Source organism: Vigna unguiculata, chromosome 3 (genome assembly GCF_037176805.1).
Source record: "Vigna unguiculata cultivar grain cowpea cultivar isolate G323 ecotype 2 chromosome 3, ASM3717680v1, whole genome shotgun sequence".
NCBI classification, from domain to species: Eukaryota; Viridiplantae; Streptophyta; class Magnoliopsida; order Fabales; family Fabaceae; genus Vigna; species Vigna unguiculata.
In genome coordinates, this window is record NC_140794.1 from 38,881,809 (window position 1) to 38,899,790 (window position 17,982).

A 17,982-nucleotide genomic window follows, 5' to 3' on the forward strand; every position below is an offset into this window, starting at 1 on the left:
TTTGATTCATCAGTTACTCCCAACAGGACACACATTTTGCTTTTGTTGTCTAATTTGATTATGTGTTGATTTGGTATGTGAACATGTGCTACGCATCCAAAGACTCGAAAATATTCCATTGTAGGTACTACTGCAGTAGGACACTTGTTGAGAACATGCACACACCACCTGGCAGCCTCTGCCCAAAATATCTTTGGAAGTTGTTTCTCAATCAATATGGATCTCACCATGTTTATTATTTTTCTGTTTTTCCTTTTAGCATTTAAGAGATAAATCCAAGTCTTTGTTGGTCTCTTGGCAAGCGTACCAAAAATCAATTGTAGTATAATGATTTTTAAGTAGAGTGTCGAACCCACGAGGTACAGATTCAGTTAAAATAAATAATTATCTCGATCAGCATATATATACAGAAATTTTAATTTGATAGATCATTGGTAGTTAAACTAATTTGTATAAACAAAATACAATAAAAGCAAAAAAATTAGATAAAAGATTGATAAGAAAAACTGGGATTGAATTTCATCTATCTCCCTTGTTTGTAATCTGGGTGAATATAATACATAACATCTGAAAATACCAATATTGATGCACACTCAAAAATAATTTATATCGATCCCTTGCATATAAAATTCATAAGATTAGTTCTCTGAATATTGATTCCTGACATATTCAGCAAACTATTTAGCATTACGGTCGAGTGTTAAAAGCAATTGATATATTGAGATCTATTCCTAGCATCACAATATATCAAGTATCATTGTTCAAATCAGATTTTCAGAAATACTTTCTAGTCAGATCTAAAAATCAAAATCAGGACATCTATTGATCAGGTAGAATCAAGCATTAAAAGTGTAAGACCCGCAGAATTTAATTAATTAATTAAATAATTAGTTAATTAATTAATGCGGGTAGGAAGAACATTTATGATATTTAATTCTGATTTGTATGACGTGGAAAAGTACTAGCTCAATTGGTTGAGAGTATTTATTTGTTATTGTTTTAAATATATGTTAATCATGTAGTGGAATAATATAATACTTAAATTATATTAGTTAACAAGAAACATGAATTGGCTTGGTGGTTTAGCATTGATTTGGCATTGGCAAGGTGGTGGGTTCAAACCTTGGAAAACTTGAATTAAACTTTATTTTTGCCAAACTTAGTTTTGGCTTGAATGTGAAGAGTTGAAGGAAAACCTATATGCATGGGCCGCCAAGGTTGGCTGAAAAATGGACCATAAAGAAGTAATGAATGATAATAAACATTACCATTAAAACTTAAATTCGTTTTTGGTAATTACCTAGTCCTAAGGCACCTTTAAAAGGCAAAAATTAGGTTAGGAGAAGGGTTTTGCAAGGTTAAAATTGCACTCAGAAAATAGGTTTGAACCGAGGTTTTTGGAGCCGAATTGAGTGGTGAGGTTTGAACGAGGTTTTTGGAGCCAAATTGAGAAGAACCAAAGGGATTCTTTAGTGATCAAGGGAGAACTCTTCCAGTGTCAAAGCTTAAGCTAAGGAAACCAGGTTAGGGGAGCTTTACGCATCGATTAATTTAATTCTGATTGGTATGCTGAATTTGTGTGAACATGATTAATATTTTATTCCTTTTAATTTATTGTTTTTGGGAATTTCCAGAAATTGTCTGGTCGGCGATGAACTGTCGCCAGACAATTCTTTCCTCTTTTAGGCAATTTAGGGTTCCTATAGAGGAACCACTTGCCAGATATAGTGTAAAATAGCTTGTTGAACCACTGTTGACCGCCATTGCCCAGAGTTGACCAGTGTTGACTCTTTGATTGTTCAGTGAGAGGCTGCCACGTGTCAGAGCAGCCTCTCCCAAATCGGTTTGCCTTCCGAAATTAGGGTTTTCCATGTGTGTTTCTTCCATGGTTGACGGACGCTGCAAGGGGGACTGATCGGACTGCCGTAGATGATTCGCGATGACTGCGAATATACTTCCGATGACTCGCACGGCGACAAGGTGGTGGTGTTCAGTCTTGTTCGAACTGGTACAGATCTGTGACGATTAGAACTCGCGTGCAGATACGTGAATGGCTTCGTCTCTTCGTATTCGTGATGGCAACGTGAAAGGGAGGAGAGATTCGTGTTGGTGAAGTACTGCTACTGTGCAGGTGTGAACTCGTGGTGGCTTCCATGGCGAACTCGTGGTGACTTCCATGGCTTCGATGGTGGCGCGAGAACGACGCAGCGGAGCTCGCATTGGCTACTGCAGGTCTCGCTAGTGTCGTAGCAATGGTGGTTTTTTCGGCACGACATTAAACGACAAGGAGCAGGTGGTGGTGGTTGCTTGACGCGTTGGAGAAGATGGTGGTTGTTGTCCCTGTGAGTGTAGTCACAGTGTGATGGTGGCTGCGGGACGCGCGGAGAAGACGGAGATGTCGCGGTCCACTGGTGCATCCGCGGTGACGGGGTTCCGACGAGGGCGCGATGGCGGCTGCTTTCCAGCGTGTGCAGCAATGGTCGAACAAGGTCGTGGCAGCAACGGAGGTGGCGGCTGCGGAGTGGGTTGGTGCAGAAGAGAGAGAAGGAGACATTAGGGTTAGGGTTTGTATTGGGAAGGAGATGATGATGTGGCCAACATTGATTGGTGATTTGAATTAGTGGAGGATTGATGATGTGGCAAACTAACATTGATGAATTTAGTAAGTGGAGGATTGCCACGTGGTGAAATCTGGTGGACTAGATTTTAAGTGACATTAGGGGTGCAACTTAGTAAAAAGGAGGGGTGCAGAGCAGAAATTTAAAGTTAAATTTCAGAAGGGGGTGTAAACCTGAAAACAGGGGGTGCGATTAGCTCTAGAAATGTTTTTTTTTCAGAAATAGATATTCCAATTGGAACAAAGGGGATGTAAACATGAGAATTGGGGTGCATTTAGTACCTAATCTATTTCTCCCTAAAATTCCTACTTTTGGGACTTAATTTATGAATTAAAATATTCATTATTTACACTCTTAAAGACCTAAATTAAATTATTGTTGCACTATTAAACTCAAGAATATCCAATAATATAATATGAAACTAAATACAATTTTAAGCGCAAAAATAATATTAAATTCCCAAAATTTAATTATTGAATGTGAACCAAGGTTCGACTCATCATACCTTCTAGGCGGTTTGGAAGCGGGCAGCGCCCGGCGATACGTGTCCCCCGCCAAACAATTTTACTGCAGCAGTATTGGTGTTGTTGATTCTGTAGGCGTGATCTACAAGGCTTTTGGTGATGCTTCAAAGGTGGGATTGCTGGTGTTCCTAGAGTTGTGGCTTAGAATGTATCCCTTGAGTTGTGGTTCTGGTGAAGCTCACCCTATCTGGTTGTGATTGGCGATGATCGTATACGCGATACACATGAGCAGATGATGTTGATGCAGGTGGTTCTGGTGAAGCTTAGCTGCGGAGAGGAGATAACTTGGGGAGTTTTATCTTTATACATATTTTCTATTATTGGAAATAAGTTGTAAACTCTTTTGAGACATTTTTTGGATTATTCCACCCTTGTAATTATGGATTTTGGTTTTATCATTTGCATTTATAAAAGTTTAGATTTGTCGCGTTCTGAGAAATGAGGTATTCTTAATTGCAAATAATTATTGTTTTATCTGTTTTATTTATTTAAATTCGTAATATCCTGACGGGATGTTACAAAAAGCAGAACAATAATACCAATATTGAGTAAAACAAAAATGTTATATATAAATATCACCAGATTACATCCAAGTTTGAGTATATTACATTCAATCCCAAAAGGAAGATTAGCCACTCATGGTAGCTATCAAATCCTAAGAACTAAAGAAGAAGAAGAAGAAAATATGAACTGTGTTTGCTCGTGGTTGCAGCTCTGCAGCAGGTTTGTAATCTTTTCCAAATTCCCCAGCTGGTTTACTCTTCTGATTCAAGGGGTATATATACTCCACGACGGTCTCGCTCAAGCTACTTGAGTCTCGCTTGAGCGAGAGGAATACTTCAAGCTAAAGAAAGCCTCTCGCTTGGGCGAGAAGTGTTGAAGCAAAGATCTCGCTTAGGCGAGCCAGAGTACTTCGAGCTGAAAAAAGGGTCTCGCTTAGGCGAGATTGGCAGCATCAGATCTTGCTTAGGCGAGAATGGCGACAATAGATGATCTCCACTACAAGAGCTCTCGCTTAGGCGAGGTCCTTCATCGCTTCGGCGAGAATAGCGGCAATAGCTCTTGTAACATCCCGGTAGGATATTACTTAAAATAAATAATTAAACAAGGCAGAATTGAATAACTCATTTATTAAATAGTCCATTTCCCAAAAACACGGGAAATTTTTAAAACTTTAAAACATTAATGGTCTATAAATTCTAAAATCCATCTGTACAACTTTGAGATTAATATCCAAAACCATAAAATTTGTAATCAAATTACATAGAAATTAAATAAAAATAGTTATAAAATCCCCTCGTACGCTGAGCCCACTCTCTGCCACTAAGCGTCTCTTGGCTCACCTGAAACATCATCTGCTCCCGGATAATAAATTACTCGATCATCGCCACACACAGACAGATAGGGTGAACTATGCACATAAACATAAATAAGTATGAGATAATTTCCCAGCCCATTCATAGATATTTATTTACAAAATCACCCACTTTCCCACACTCAAAATGAATATGAGTTCATGCATGTACTCTAAATCTGGGATTTCATGTGCTTCCATGACCTTCCTCGCTCGTGGTCCAACCTACAAGCCTATCTCGCATGTAGTCCTGCTTCACAGACTCTCACGCCCGTTCATCCGAACCCCTCGCTCAGACCCGGACCCGCATACCCGCCTTTCCTACTATGAACTCCCTCACTCATAGCATTTTCAAGTTGAGCATGAAATGAACTCCCTCGCTCATTCATCCTAACAAGAGTAACTCCGGTGAACTAAACAGTTCACGTTCCGCATGCGGTCCACCCATCACGAACTCCTCGCTCGTGACTCAATCCAAGCACATCTCAAATCCTATGGACTTAGTCCTTCAAGCCCAAACACCACAAGACATGTATATATTTCCTATAACTAGGGAAACACCAAGCAAAACAACTCAAAAAGTGCACACGCAAGCATGGATTCACCACATTCTCGCCTAAGCCAAAGGTTTACGCCCAAGCTAGTTCATCAGCCTCGCTTAAGCCAACCCACCTCACCTGAGCGAGCGTGAAACAGTGGTTGTACCACTTCATCTCGTTTAGGCGAGCTCTTCTCGCCTGAGCGAGACCTTAAGTCGCTTAACACCCAAAGCTCCTCGCTTGGACGAGGATTCAACAAGAACAAAAAACTAAGTCTCATTGCGACCTCGCTTAGGCGAGTCATTCTCGCCTAAGCGAGCATACCAGTCGCTCAACACCTAAAAAACCTCTCGTCTGGGCGACAAGTCGCACTTAAAAGGTACAGGTTTCCTCGCGACCTCGCTTGGGCGAGTGTGTCTCGCCTGAGTGATGAGTCATTATTTTCTTCCATTCCACTAGCCTTTGTGTACCCATTAGACAGTTGATTAGTGCTTAATTGTTCATCTTTAGAGTGTTTTTCATCTATTTGGCTTTATTGGGCCACTGTTCCGAATTTGGACTAATTTCACATTATTTGACCTAATTTTTGTTTTTTTAATTATTTTTAGGTCTTTGGGTGAAGCAATTTTGGAGCTTGGACATCAATATTCAGTTGAAGAGAGTCGCCACATCATTTCCATGTCATTTCCACGTCAGCATAGTGAATGGGCCAACATTTGAGGCCCAAAATGGCATTTTTGTAATTTTGCAGCTCATAATGGCAGTTTTGTAAATACTAGTGGCAAAGGGTGAGGTGACCACGAGTTTTAGGTCTGCATGAAGGCACCAGCCGCACTTCATCTTCAACCTCTGTTCAAAACCTCCATTTTCGTTCTCCAAGCTTCCATGGAGGTGCTCCCTTGCGGTTTTTCACGTTTTTGTCTCATTTTTACCGTTTTTATGCACATTTGACAGCACCCATTAAGGGTTTTACGTTTTGAATTCGTTTTCTTGCTTGGGCAGCTCGTTTTGTGATTTCATTGACTTGGAACAATACCCATTCATGGGGTTTTCGCATTTATATATCATAGCACCGTTTTACATTCCATTGGAGCTTTGAAATCTCTTTTTTTGCTTTTAATTTGCGTTTTCAGAATTCAAAAGTTAGGGATTTTGGTTCTATTTTTGTGATTCCAGAATTGTGGTGTCTAATTGCTCATTTCCATGTCTAGCTAAATTCGTGTATTGACTCCTTGATGAAAAATGCAATGAAGCTTTGAGGTTGTGCTTGCTTGTGAAATTTGCCATGTCTCTTTGTTCTAATTCGGGAATGCATTGTGATGAATCTGTTTGTGCTTAATTTACAGAGTAATTGCATGTGTTTTGGTTAAGTTATGTTCATGCTTAATTTATGTAACTTGGCTGTCACGAATTTAAGGATGTGTGCTTTGCTTAATTGCATAATGAAGCTAGATTGTAATTTTCGCTTAGTAGATTATTATCTAGTGGATTGAGAGAAGGCAGAGGTGTTAATTTGGTGGCCTATGATAAGTGAATTTATGTTTGAATCAAGGATGTCAATACGATTTTAATCACTCTTTGCATTCAATTTAATCTGTTGATTAGAATTCTGAATTTGTCTGCCAAACCCCCCCCCCCTTTTGTGTTGTATTGTTGTGTTCATCTGGAAATTGAAGCTTTGAATGAAAATATTGGTCGTTGGGAGACGACTTGGTTCACTTTCACATACTACATTTAATATGTTTTAATCTGGTGGGGTACGACCTCTATCAAATTTGGTGCTTCAATAAATGTAATGCCTCTGTCTATTTTTAAATCTCTTTCTCTTGGACCCCTGTAACCTACGGGTCTGGTGATTCAGTTGGCAAATAGAAGTGTTGCCCACCCCGCAGGTTTGGTTGATGATGTTTTGGTACGTGTTGGTGAGTTGATTTTCCCTGCTGATTTTTACATTCTTGATATGGGAGAGGGACTTTCACATGGTTATGCACCAATCATTTTAGGCAGACCATTTTTGAAAACTGCACGAACCAAAATTGATGTCCATGAAGGTACTTTGTCCATGGAGTTTGATGATATTGTTGTGCGATTTAACATTCTAGATGCCATGAAACAATCTTCTGAGGATCACTCCGTTTTTCATGTTGATATTATTGATGATGCTGTTGATGGAATTATTTCTGATTTCCACTCTTTGCATGCATTAAAACATTCATCTATGTCTGAGTTATCTGAATTTGCATGCATTGATGTTCTTGATTCTGATTCTGATTCTGATGATGCTGAATATGATGTGGATAATGTTGAATCTACTAAGTTTGACTCTCTGGATGTTGTACCTATTGACTTTGATGTTATACAATCAGGTTGCACTAACCATGTTGCAGGAAGTACATATGCATCTGATTGTTATGCTCAGGTACAGGCTGTGGAACCCATTTCTCCCTCCCCTCTGGTTCCTGATATTCAGCCAGCATCCAATACTCCAAAGTTGAAACCACTGCCAAACAACCTCAAGTATGTCTACTTAGAGGAGGAGGACAAACTGCATGTCATCATTTCCACCTCCCTCACTGCTGAACAAGAGCAGAGGTTGTTTCATGTTCTTAAAAAGCACAAGAAGGCAATTGGATGGGCATTGGTTGACATTCCTGGTATTAGCCCATCAACATGCATGCATAGGATATTGTTGGAAGATGGAGGAAAGCCAATGAGACAGCCATAGAGGTGACTCAACCCTCTCATCTCAGATGTTGTCAAGAAGGAGGTGACCAAGCTTCTACAAGTTGGGATCATCTACCCCATTTCTGACAGTCAGTGGGTCAGCCCCATCCATGTTGTCCCCAAAAAGATAGGCCTTACTATAGTGAAGAATGAAAAAGAGGAGCTGATTCCAACAAGAGTGCAAAATAGTTGGAGAGTTTGCATTGACTACAGAAGGCTAAATCAAGAAATCAGGAAAAACCATTTCCCCCTGCCTTTTATTGATCATATGCTTGAGCGCTTGGCAGATAAGTCCCACTATTGCTTTCTTGATGGTTTTTCTGGTTATTTTCAAATTCACATTGAACTTGAGGACCAAGAGAAAACCACATTCACCTGCCCCTTTGACACTTTTGCCTATAGGAGGATGCCATTTGGCCTATGCAATTCCCCTGGCACATTCCAGTAGTGCATGCTTAGCATATTTAGTGATTTTCTTGAAAAATGCATAGAGGTGTTTATGGACGAATTTACTGTGTATGGGTCCTCATTTGATGCATGTTTGGATAGTTTGGACAGAGTTTTAAATAGGTGCATCCAATCTAACCTTGTTCTCAATTTTGAGAAATGTCATTTCATGGTAGAACAAGGCATAGTATTGGGGCACATAATTTCAAGAAAGGGCATTGAAGTTGACCCTGCCAAGATTTCGATTATTTCATAATTGCCTTACCCCTCTTTTGTGCGAGAGGTTCGTTCTTTTCTTAGCCATGCAGGGTTTTTCAAGCGCTTTATTCAAGACTTCAGCAAAAAGGCCCTCCCACGGTCCAACCTACTACAAAAGGATGTTGACTTCATCTTTGATGAAGGATGCAAAGAGGCTTATGATTGCCTCAAGAAGGCCCTGACCACAACTCCAATCATTCAGGCGCCTGACTGGACAGCCACATTTGAGCTTATGTGTGATGCATCCAACTATGCATTAGACGTTGTCCTAGCTCAAAGGATTGATAAGCAGCCGAGGGTAATCTACTACGCCTCCAGGACATTAGATGCTGCCCAATCAAATTACACCACAATAGAAAAGGAGCTCCTTGCGGTAGTTTTTGCACTTGAAAAGTTTCGATCTTATCTGCTTGGTTCTCCTGTTGTTTTGTTTACTGACCATGCATCTCTTAAGTACCTGTTGAAGAAGGCAGAATCAAAACCTCGGCTGATAAGATGGATGCTCTGGCTCTAAGAATTCGATTTGGAGATCCGTGATAGGAGCAGAGCACAAAACCTGGTTGCAGACCACCTAAGCAGGATTGAGAGGTCTACTGATGATGCTTCACCGATCTGGGATGACTTTCCCGATGAAAGTTTGTTGACACTCTCTACTTCTTCCTCACCTTGGTTTGCTAACATGTTAATTATCTTGCTGCTTCTATTTTCCTCCCCTAGCATCCAAAGCTCAATGTGATAAACTCAAGAGCGATGCTAGGTATTACATTTGGGATGACCCCTATCTGTGGAAAATGTGCAGTGATTAGGTTACCAGGAGATGCATTCTGGACCATGAGATTGACTCGGTCCTCAAATTTTGTCATTCATCTGCACCTGGTGGTCACCTTGGGACATAGAGGACAGCTCGCAAGGTACTAGATTGCGGATTTTATTGGCCCACCATCTTCAAGGATGCGTGGAGGATATGTAGCACATGTGAGGAATGCCAACGAGCAGGAGGAGCAATTTCTTGGAGACAATAGATGCCTCAACAACCCATGCTGTTTTGTGAGGTGTTTGATGTCTATGGTATAGATTTCATGGGCCCTTTTCCTGTCTCTTTTGGTTTCATTTACATCTTGGTTGCTGTTGATTATGTTTCAAAATGGGTGGAAGCCAAAGCCACTAGAACTAATGATGCTCGAGTTGTTGTGGACTTTGTTAGGTCTCACATATTTTGCAGGTTTGGAGTTCCTTGAGCTATTGTTAGTGACCAGGGTACCCATTTTTGCAACAGATCCATGGGGGTTTTGCTTCAAAAGTACGGGGTTGTGCACAAACTTTCTATACCATATCACCCCCAAACTAATGGGCAAGTCGAGATCTCAAATAGAGAAATCAAGAGGATCTTGGAGAAGATTGTGCAGCCCAACAAGAAGGATTGGAGCAATAGACTTGAGGATGCTCTATGGGCTCACAAGACTGCTTACAAGGCACCTATATGGATGTCTCCTTATCGGGTTGTCTTTGGTAAGCCATGCCACCTTCTAGTATCGAGCCTACTGGCTGTCAAGTCATGCAACTTCTATCTTGATCAAGCTAGAGAGGAAAGGAAGTTGCAGTTGAACGAGTTGGATGAGATCCGTTTGGAGGCATATCAGAACTCTATGTTCTACAAGGAGAAGACCAAGAGATTCCATGATAGCTCCATAGCTAGAAAGGAGTTTGTTGTTGGTCAGCAAGTTTTACTGTATAACTCCAGACTTGGACTCATGGGGGTAAGTTGCGATCAAAGTGGATTGGGTTTTGTTGTCACTAATGTTTATTCTTATGGTGCAGTTGAAATCAAAAGCCAGTCCACCGATAAGAGCTTCAAAGTGAATGGGCATCGTCTGAAGCCATTCCTCAGCAATCCTGCCTTGGTGGATACTATTGTGGAGGAGACTTCCCTGCTTGACCCCACTGCTGTTTCACCATGATTCAGGGAGTTTTCTTTCCCCTTCTTTACTTTATTGCACTTGTCCAGGTCTGTCTGTTGTTGTTTCCTTTTGTTTGTTTCTTTTTTGTTAATTTGTGTTAATTAGTGTTATGTTATTGTTTTCTGTTTGGGACACTCACTTCACTTTCGGAGGATGAGTTGTTGGTCATTCTATGGACTGATATCCTTGCTTTCTCTTTGCATGTCAAGTTGCTTTTCTGTGTGACCCTGTGTGAGAATTTGAGCCACTCTCTGTTCTTTGATTGTGTGATATATGCCTCTTGAATTCTTGCATAGTGGACTTGGCTTGACTCTTTCTGATGCTTTTCTGATACACATGCATGTTGGGATATGATTTAGGCAATTTTGTTTTGTGAGCCTATAGCCAGATGAGCCTACCATGAACTGTTTCTGTCGATACCCCTTTTTGAGCCTGCATACCCTTTCATTGTTCTACAGCTCATTACAAGCCCTTAGCCTGAAAAACCATGATTATTCCTACCTTAGGAAATTTTAGAGCTTTGGAATTGTTTTGGGAATGGGTGCTCAACTAAGTGTGGTCGCGCACAACAAGTGTGGTTGTGCGCGCACTTGTTATTGGTTCTTGGGATTGCTCATTTGTATACCCAGGTGGGATTTCAAAATTGTTGTTTCTCTGCATGTTCTTTGTATAGAAAAACAAAAAGAAAAAGAAAGAGAGAAAACAAAAAGAAAAGAAAAGAAAAGAAAAGAAAGAAAAGAAATAAAAGGAGTTTGGATTTGAGCATTGTGTGAGAACCGAGGTTGGAAGTGTTGGTGTTTGGGATTACTTTCATGCTTGATTGAGACTTATTCCTCATTGCTCCTCTATTTCCTTGGTTGCTTAACTACTTATCCATATGTTCCACACCTTGTCCTCAACCCCATTACAACCTTGAAAAGTCCTTCTGATCTTGACCTGCATGTGTTTCTGGTTTGGTTGTTGGTTCTAGAGGCTTGCCAAGTCCGTTTGATGTTTGTTTTTTAGGGGTGCTTTGAGAGTAAACAGTAACCTAGAGATTTGAGTGATACAGTGCATATTTCGTGAGGTTATGTTGCTTTCAAATCTCTCTTTGAGCTGAACTGAGTACTTGATATGTTTTGAATTGCTTGGATGATGTTCATGGATACCTTGCAGCTTTGAATCCTTCTGTGTTGGATGTGTTTCCATTTGTCTGTGTTGAGTCTGTTTCTCTTGTGTCTTTTTGTCATGTCTTTTTGTCTCTCTTGTTATGTTTGTGATGTCCTTGCTTTGCTTTACTTTTTAATTTTGTCCAGGAGTGCAAAAGGGTAAGTGTGGTCGATTTTGATGAGTCATTATTTTCTTCTGTTCCACTAGCCTTTATGTACCCATTAGACAGTTGATTAGTGCTTAATTGTTCATCTTTATAGTGTTTTCATCTATTGGGCTTTATTGGGCCACTGTTCCGAATTTGGACTAATTTCACATTATTTGGCCTAATTTTTATTTTTTAATTATTTTTAGATATTTGGGTGAAGCAATTTTGGAGCTTGGACATCAATATTCAGTTGAAGAGAGTCGCCACATCATCGCCACATCATTTCCATGTCATTTCTACGTCAACAGAGTGAATGGGCCAACATTTAAGGCCCATAGTGGCATTTTTGTAATTCTGCAGCTTATAATGGCAGTTTTGTAAATACTAGTGGCAAAGGGTGAGGTGACCACGAGTTTTAGGTCTGCATGAAGGCACCAGCCCCACTTCATCTTCAACCTCTGTTCAAAACCTCCATTTTCGTTCTCCAAGCTTCCATGGAGGTGCTCCCTTGCGGTTTTTCACGTTTTTGTCTCATTTTTACCGTTTTTATGCACATTTGACAGCACCCATTAAGGGTTTTACGTTTTGAATTCGTTTTCTTGCTTGGGCAGCTCGTTTTGTGATTTCATTGACTTGGAACAATACCCATTCATGGGGTTTTCGCATTTATATATCATAGCACCGTTTTACATTCCATTGGAGCTTTGAAATCTCTTTTTTTGCTTTTAATTTGCGTTTTCAGAATTCAAAAGTTAGGGATTTTGGTTCTATTTTTGTGATTCCAGAATTGTGGTGTCTAATTGCTCATTTCCATGTCTAGCTAAATTCGTGTATTGACTCCTTGATGAAAAATGCAATGAAGCTTTGAGGTTGTGCTTGCTTGTGAAATTTGCCATGTCTCTTTGTTCTAATTCGGGAATGCATTGTGATGAATCTGTTTGTGCTTAATTTACAGAGTAATTGCATGTGTTTTGGTTAAGTTATGTTCATGCTTAATTTATGTAACTTGGCTGTCACGAATTTAAGGATGTGTGCTTTGCTTAATTGCATAATGAAGCTAGATTGTAATTTTCGCTTAGTAGATTATTATCTAGTGGATTGAGAGAAGGTAGAGGTGTTAATTTGGTGGCCTATGATAAGTGAATTTGTGTTTGAATCAAGGATGTCAATACGGTTTTAATCACTCTTTGCATTCAATTTAATCTGTTGATTAGAATTCTGAATTTGTCTGCCAAACCCCCCATTTGTGTTGTATTGTTGTGTTCATCTGGAAATTGAAGCTTTGAATGAAAATATTGGTCGTTGGGAGAAAACTTGGTTCACTTTCACATACTGCATTTAATATGTTTTAATTTGGTGGGGTACGACCTCTATCACTGAGCGAGAGACTAAGTCGCTCAACCCTGTCCCAAGTCGCCTAGGCGAGAAATGCGAACCAGAACCAAAACGAGACTCTACAACTCTCGCTTAGGCGAGATGGACTCGTTTGGGCGAGACTTGTAGGGTTTTGACTCTGTTCACGCACACAATTCGCCTAACCTTACCTAATTCGCACAACCATTCATACTATTTAATTGAGAAACAATGCACAATCGTATAAACATAACTTGGGCACAATTTAGTTCCCAAATATCCAAGTTGAACCACAAACCATATGTACAGTATAGAAAACACTCACATTCATACAATTGATTGAGAAATTTGTTAAAGCAATTGTCACAGTACCCAAACCCCTAATCTCCATCATACATAGCCCGAATTTCATGGCATAAAGCCATCAAAATCATATACATATAACAACAGTATGAAAAGTAGGATTTCAACTCCCCTAACCTAAATTTATTGATTGAAATTGGGAAGAAAATAGGGGTTCCTTGGTTCACCAAATGCTTTGCTTCAACCTCTCTCCCAATTCAGCCTTTGCACACCTAAAACTCTCACCTCTCACTCTTAAACTCGTGCTCCTTTCAAGGTTCAACTATTAGCACTGCCAAAACCCTCTTTTTTCCTCAAATTGGCCCTTTTATATGTGTCTAAATGATGGTTTTATATGTGTCTTTTTTCCGGTCCTTTTGCTACCTCCTCATTCTAGTTTTACCTTTTGCCCTTTCACCTCCACTCCAACCTAGAATTAGCAAAAATAAAGCCTACTTTACGCACATCAAGGTTTGAACTCGTGACCCTCCACGCATAAGACCAAGGCACAAATGTTATGCATCAGATTTAGTAATAACTAATATAATCCTATTATTATAATATCGCCCATTAGTCCCACATATATATCAAAAATAATAATAAATCCAAACAACACAAAATTGCCATACAAAGGACTTGAACCCAAGTTCTTTCACACAATAAAAGTACTCTCAACCATTTAAGCTAATACTTTTTCACGCCATACCAGTTACCATTTAATGTCATAAAAGTCCCCTTCTCCCGCATTTATTAATTAATTAATTATTTAATTAATTAATTTCTACGGGTCTTACATTCCTCCCAACTCAAAAGAATTTTCGTCCTCGAAAATGAGACTTACTAGAAAATAGGTGAGGGTATAACCTCCTCATGACGTCCTCCATCTCCCACGTCATCTCCTGTGTCGTCTCATCCCAGAGTACCTTCACCATCTTTAACTCTTTGCCCCTCAGTTGCTTGACCTGAGTATCCAGTATGCGAAGCGGTCCAACTAGCATGGTCAGATCCTCTCGCACTTGCACCTCATCTGACTCTAACACATGGTCTGGACTTGCAATGTATTTCCTCAATTGCGAGATGTGGAACACATTATGCAAGTTGGCTAGATGAGGTAGCAAAGCAATCTCATACGCCATTGTTCCTATCCTTCGTGTAATCTGATAAGGTCTTATAAATCTCAGAGTCAACTTCCTTGATTTAAGAACCCTTCTGATCCCTGTGGTTGGAGTAACCCGGAGGAATACATGGTCTCCTTCATCAAACTCAAGCGGCCGTCTCCTCTTATCAGCATAAGACTTTTGCCTACTGAGTGGCTCTCATTCGATCCTGAATTAATTTGACCTTGTTAGTCGTTTGTTGCAGAAATTCAGGACCAAGCACAAAGGCTTCACCATCCTGATACTAGCACAATGGAGTTCTACACCTTCTTCCACACAATGCTTCATAGGGCACCATGCCAATACTAGAGTGGTAACTATTATTGTATGTGAACTCCACCAAAGGTAGCACCTCATTCCAGTTTCCCATGTGATCTAGCACACAAGACCTCAATAAGTCTTTTAAAGATTGACTGGTCCGCTCAAACTGTCGATCCGTCTGAGGATGATAAGCTGAGCTCATTCTCAACTGTGTACCCAAGGCCGCCTGCAATGATTGCCAAAACTGTGATGTGAATCAAGGATCCCGGTCTGACACTATGCTCTCAGGTACTCCATGCAATCTTACCACTTCTCGCACATACAACTTTGCTAACCTGTCTATCGACCACTTCTGATTCATAGGCAAGAAATGTGCACATTTTGTCAGTCTGTCTACTATCACCCAAACTGAATCATGGCCCTTTGTCGACCTCGGAAGATGTGTCACAAAATCCATAGAGATATTGTCCCACTTCCACTAAGGTACGTCCAATGGTTGCAATGTACCTCCCGACCTTTGATGTTCAATTTTGGCCTTTTAACAAACCAAACATTGAGCCACAAAGTCTGCAACATCTGTCTTCATTCCATTCCACCAAAAAGACTCCTTCAAATCCTTATACATCTTAGTCATACCTGGATGCATGCTAAGATGACTCTGATGGCCCTCCTTCAGAATCTGCCTCCTGAATATAGGTCCTCCTAGCACACACACCCTACCTTTAAAACGAAGAATGCCATCTGCTCCCATCTAATAATCTTTCCCTTTCTTTGTACCCAACCACCCCACAAACTGTTGCAATTCCAAATCTTGCCCCTGAGCCACCCGGATTTCATTCAAAAACTCATTGGTGACTTTCAACAAGCTGCACTGTATGGAGTCTTGCCCAAACTGCATTCCCAGATTCATATCTTGGAGTTTCTCAATTAACTCTAACTCCTTTATCATCATGCAAGACATGTGCATCTTCTTTCAACTCAAAGCGTCGGCTACAACGTTTGCCTTGCCCGGATGATAGAGCAATTCAAAGTGGTAGTCCTTCAGATACTCCATCCACCTACGTTGTCTCACATTAAGGTCCTTTTGATCAAACAAGTATTTCAAACTCTTGTGATCGCTGAATACTTGAAATTGAGAGCCGTACAAATAGTGCCTCCAAGACTTAAGAGCGAACACAATGGCTGCTAGCTCCAAATCATGTGTCGGATAATTCTTCTCATGTACCTTCAATTGTCGTGAAGCGTACGCCACTAGCCTCCCTTCTTGCATTAACACACACCCCCAATCCGAGGTAGGAGGCGTCACAATACACCTCAAACTTCTTACCAGTGTCTGGAATCATGAGTACTGGAGCAGAAGTTAAACACCTTTTCATCTCCTCAAAACATTCTTCACACTTCTCAGTCCAGGAGAATGGCTGATCTTTCCTCGTGAGTTATGTCAAGGGATTCACCTTCTTTGAAAACCCCTCCACAAACCTCCTGTAATAACCCGCCAGGCCCAAGAAACTCCTCACCTTTGTCACTGTCTTAGGCCTTTCCCACTTCAGCACCGTTTCTATTTTGGCTGGATCCATTGCAATACCTTTAGCTGATATTACATGCCCAAGGAATTGCACTTCCTCAAGCCAAAACTCGCACTTGGATAACTTGTCGTACAACTGGTGTTCTCTGAGCACATCCAAAACCACCCTCAAATGATCAGCATGATCTTTCCGATTCCTCGAGTAGATAAGAATATCATCAATGAAGACGACAACAAACTTATCCAACCAGGGTCAGAAAATCCTATTCATGTAGTCCATGAATACCGCTGGTGCATTCGTCACTCTAAATGGCATCACCACGTATTCATAATGACAATATCTGGACCTGAATGTCGTCTTTTACACATCTTCACATTTGACCAGAATCTGATGATACCCCAACCTCAAATCTATTTTGGAGAACACCCCTGCCCCTTTCAACTGATCTAGTGCGTCGTTGATCCTCGGCAGTGGATACTTGTTCTTAATTGTTAGCTTATTTAGCTGTTTGTAATCCACCCAAAGTCGCGAACTCCTATCCTTCTTTTTCACCAATAAGACTAGAGCTCCCCACGGTGACACGCTCGGTCGGATGAACTGCTTCTCCATTTGCTCCTCAATTTGCTTCTTGAGTTCTGCGAGCTCTGCGGTGCCATTCTGTATAGAGCCATAGACACTAGACTTGTACCAGGAATGAGATCAATGGTGAAGTCAATGTCTCGACTCGGCGGCAATCCTGGCATATCATCTAGAAATACATCTGCATACTCACTAGCTACAGATATGGATTGGATAATCTCTACAGCACTTTTCTTCTCTGGCTTAGCCACCACCATATAACACATGGCCCCTCCTTGTAGTTCCTTCAACAACTGCTGAGTCAAGATCAACTCCAACCCTGCATTTTCTGGGAATACTAAACTGCGTCATACACAGTCAATCATGATGTGGTTGTTAGACAACCAGTCCATCCCCAGTATCACGTTCAGTCCCTCCAAAGGCAAGCACACCAAGTTCACCTTGAATCTGCGACCTGCCACTTCCATTGAACACCCAACGTAGACTGAACTGGTAGCCACCTGACCCGAGGAAAGAGTTAAAACAAGCAACTCATACCCCAAGTAATGTTTCTCCAAGCTCAATCTCCCCACACATGCATTAGAGATGAATGAGTGTGTTGCTCCAGAATCGAACAACACCAACACTGAATGACCCAACAATAAGCAAGGCTCAAGTATAAGGTTACTTGACTGAGTAGCCTCAGTAGATGTCATGGCAAAGACCCTCTCAGCCGCTCTAGCTCTCTCAGCTCCAGAGGCCGGTGGTTTCTTTGTGGCACTGGTCTTCTTCTTAGGGCACTGGTTCACAAAATGCCTGGGTTGATCGCAGATGAAACATTTGCGACTACTGCCCTGTCCACTGGGTGAACTCTTCAACTGCGGGCAATTTCTATTCAAGTGCGCTCCCCCACATTGGAAGCATTTAAAATATCCTGAGGTGGTAGGAGGACGGCTATAGGGCTTCTTCATTTGCCTAGCCTTTACGACATTCCTCTAATGTCGAACAACTAGACCAGGATCCTTCTCCAGGTGCTCAGCGCTCTTGGCCTGCTCCACCAAGACCG

At 40.9% G+C, this 17,982-nt stretch overlaps 1 protein-coding gene across 1 annotated transcript; it reads right to left on the reverse strand.

Annotated features, from left to right (window-relative positions):
- Nucleotides 1-14,220: 14,220 nt before the first annotated feature.
- Nucleotides 14,221-14,550, reverse strand: LOC146887828 (uncharacterized). The gene has a single exon (XM_085670420.1). It carries the CDS (start codon nt 14,548-14,550, stop codon nt 14,221-14,223), a length of 330 nt encoding a protein of 109 aa, XP_085526546.1.
- Between the last annotated feature and the right edge of the window lie 3,432 nt (nt 14,551-17,982).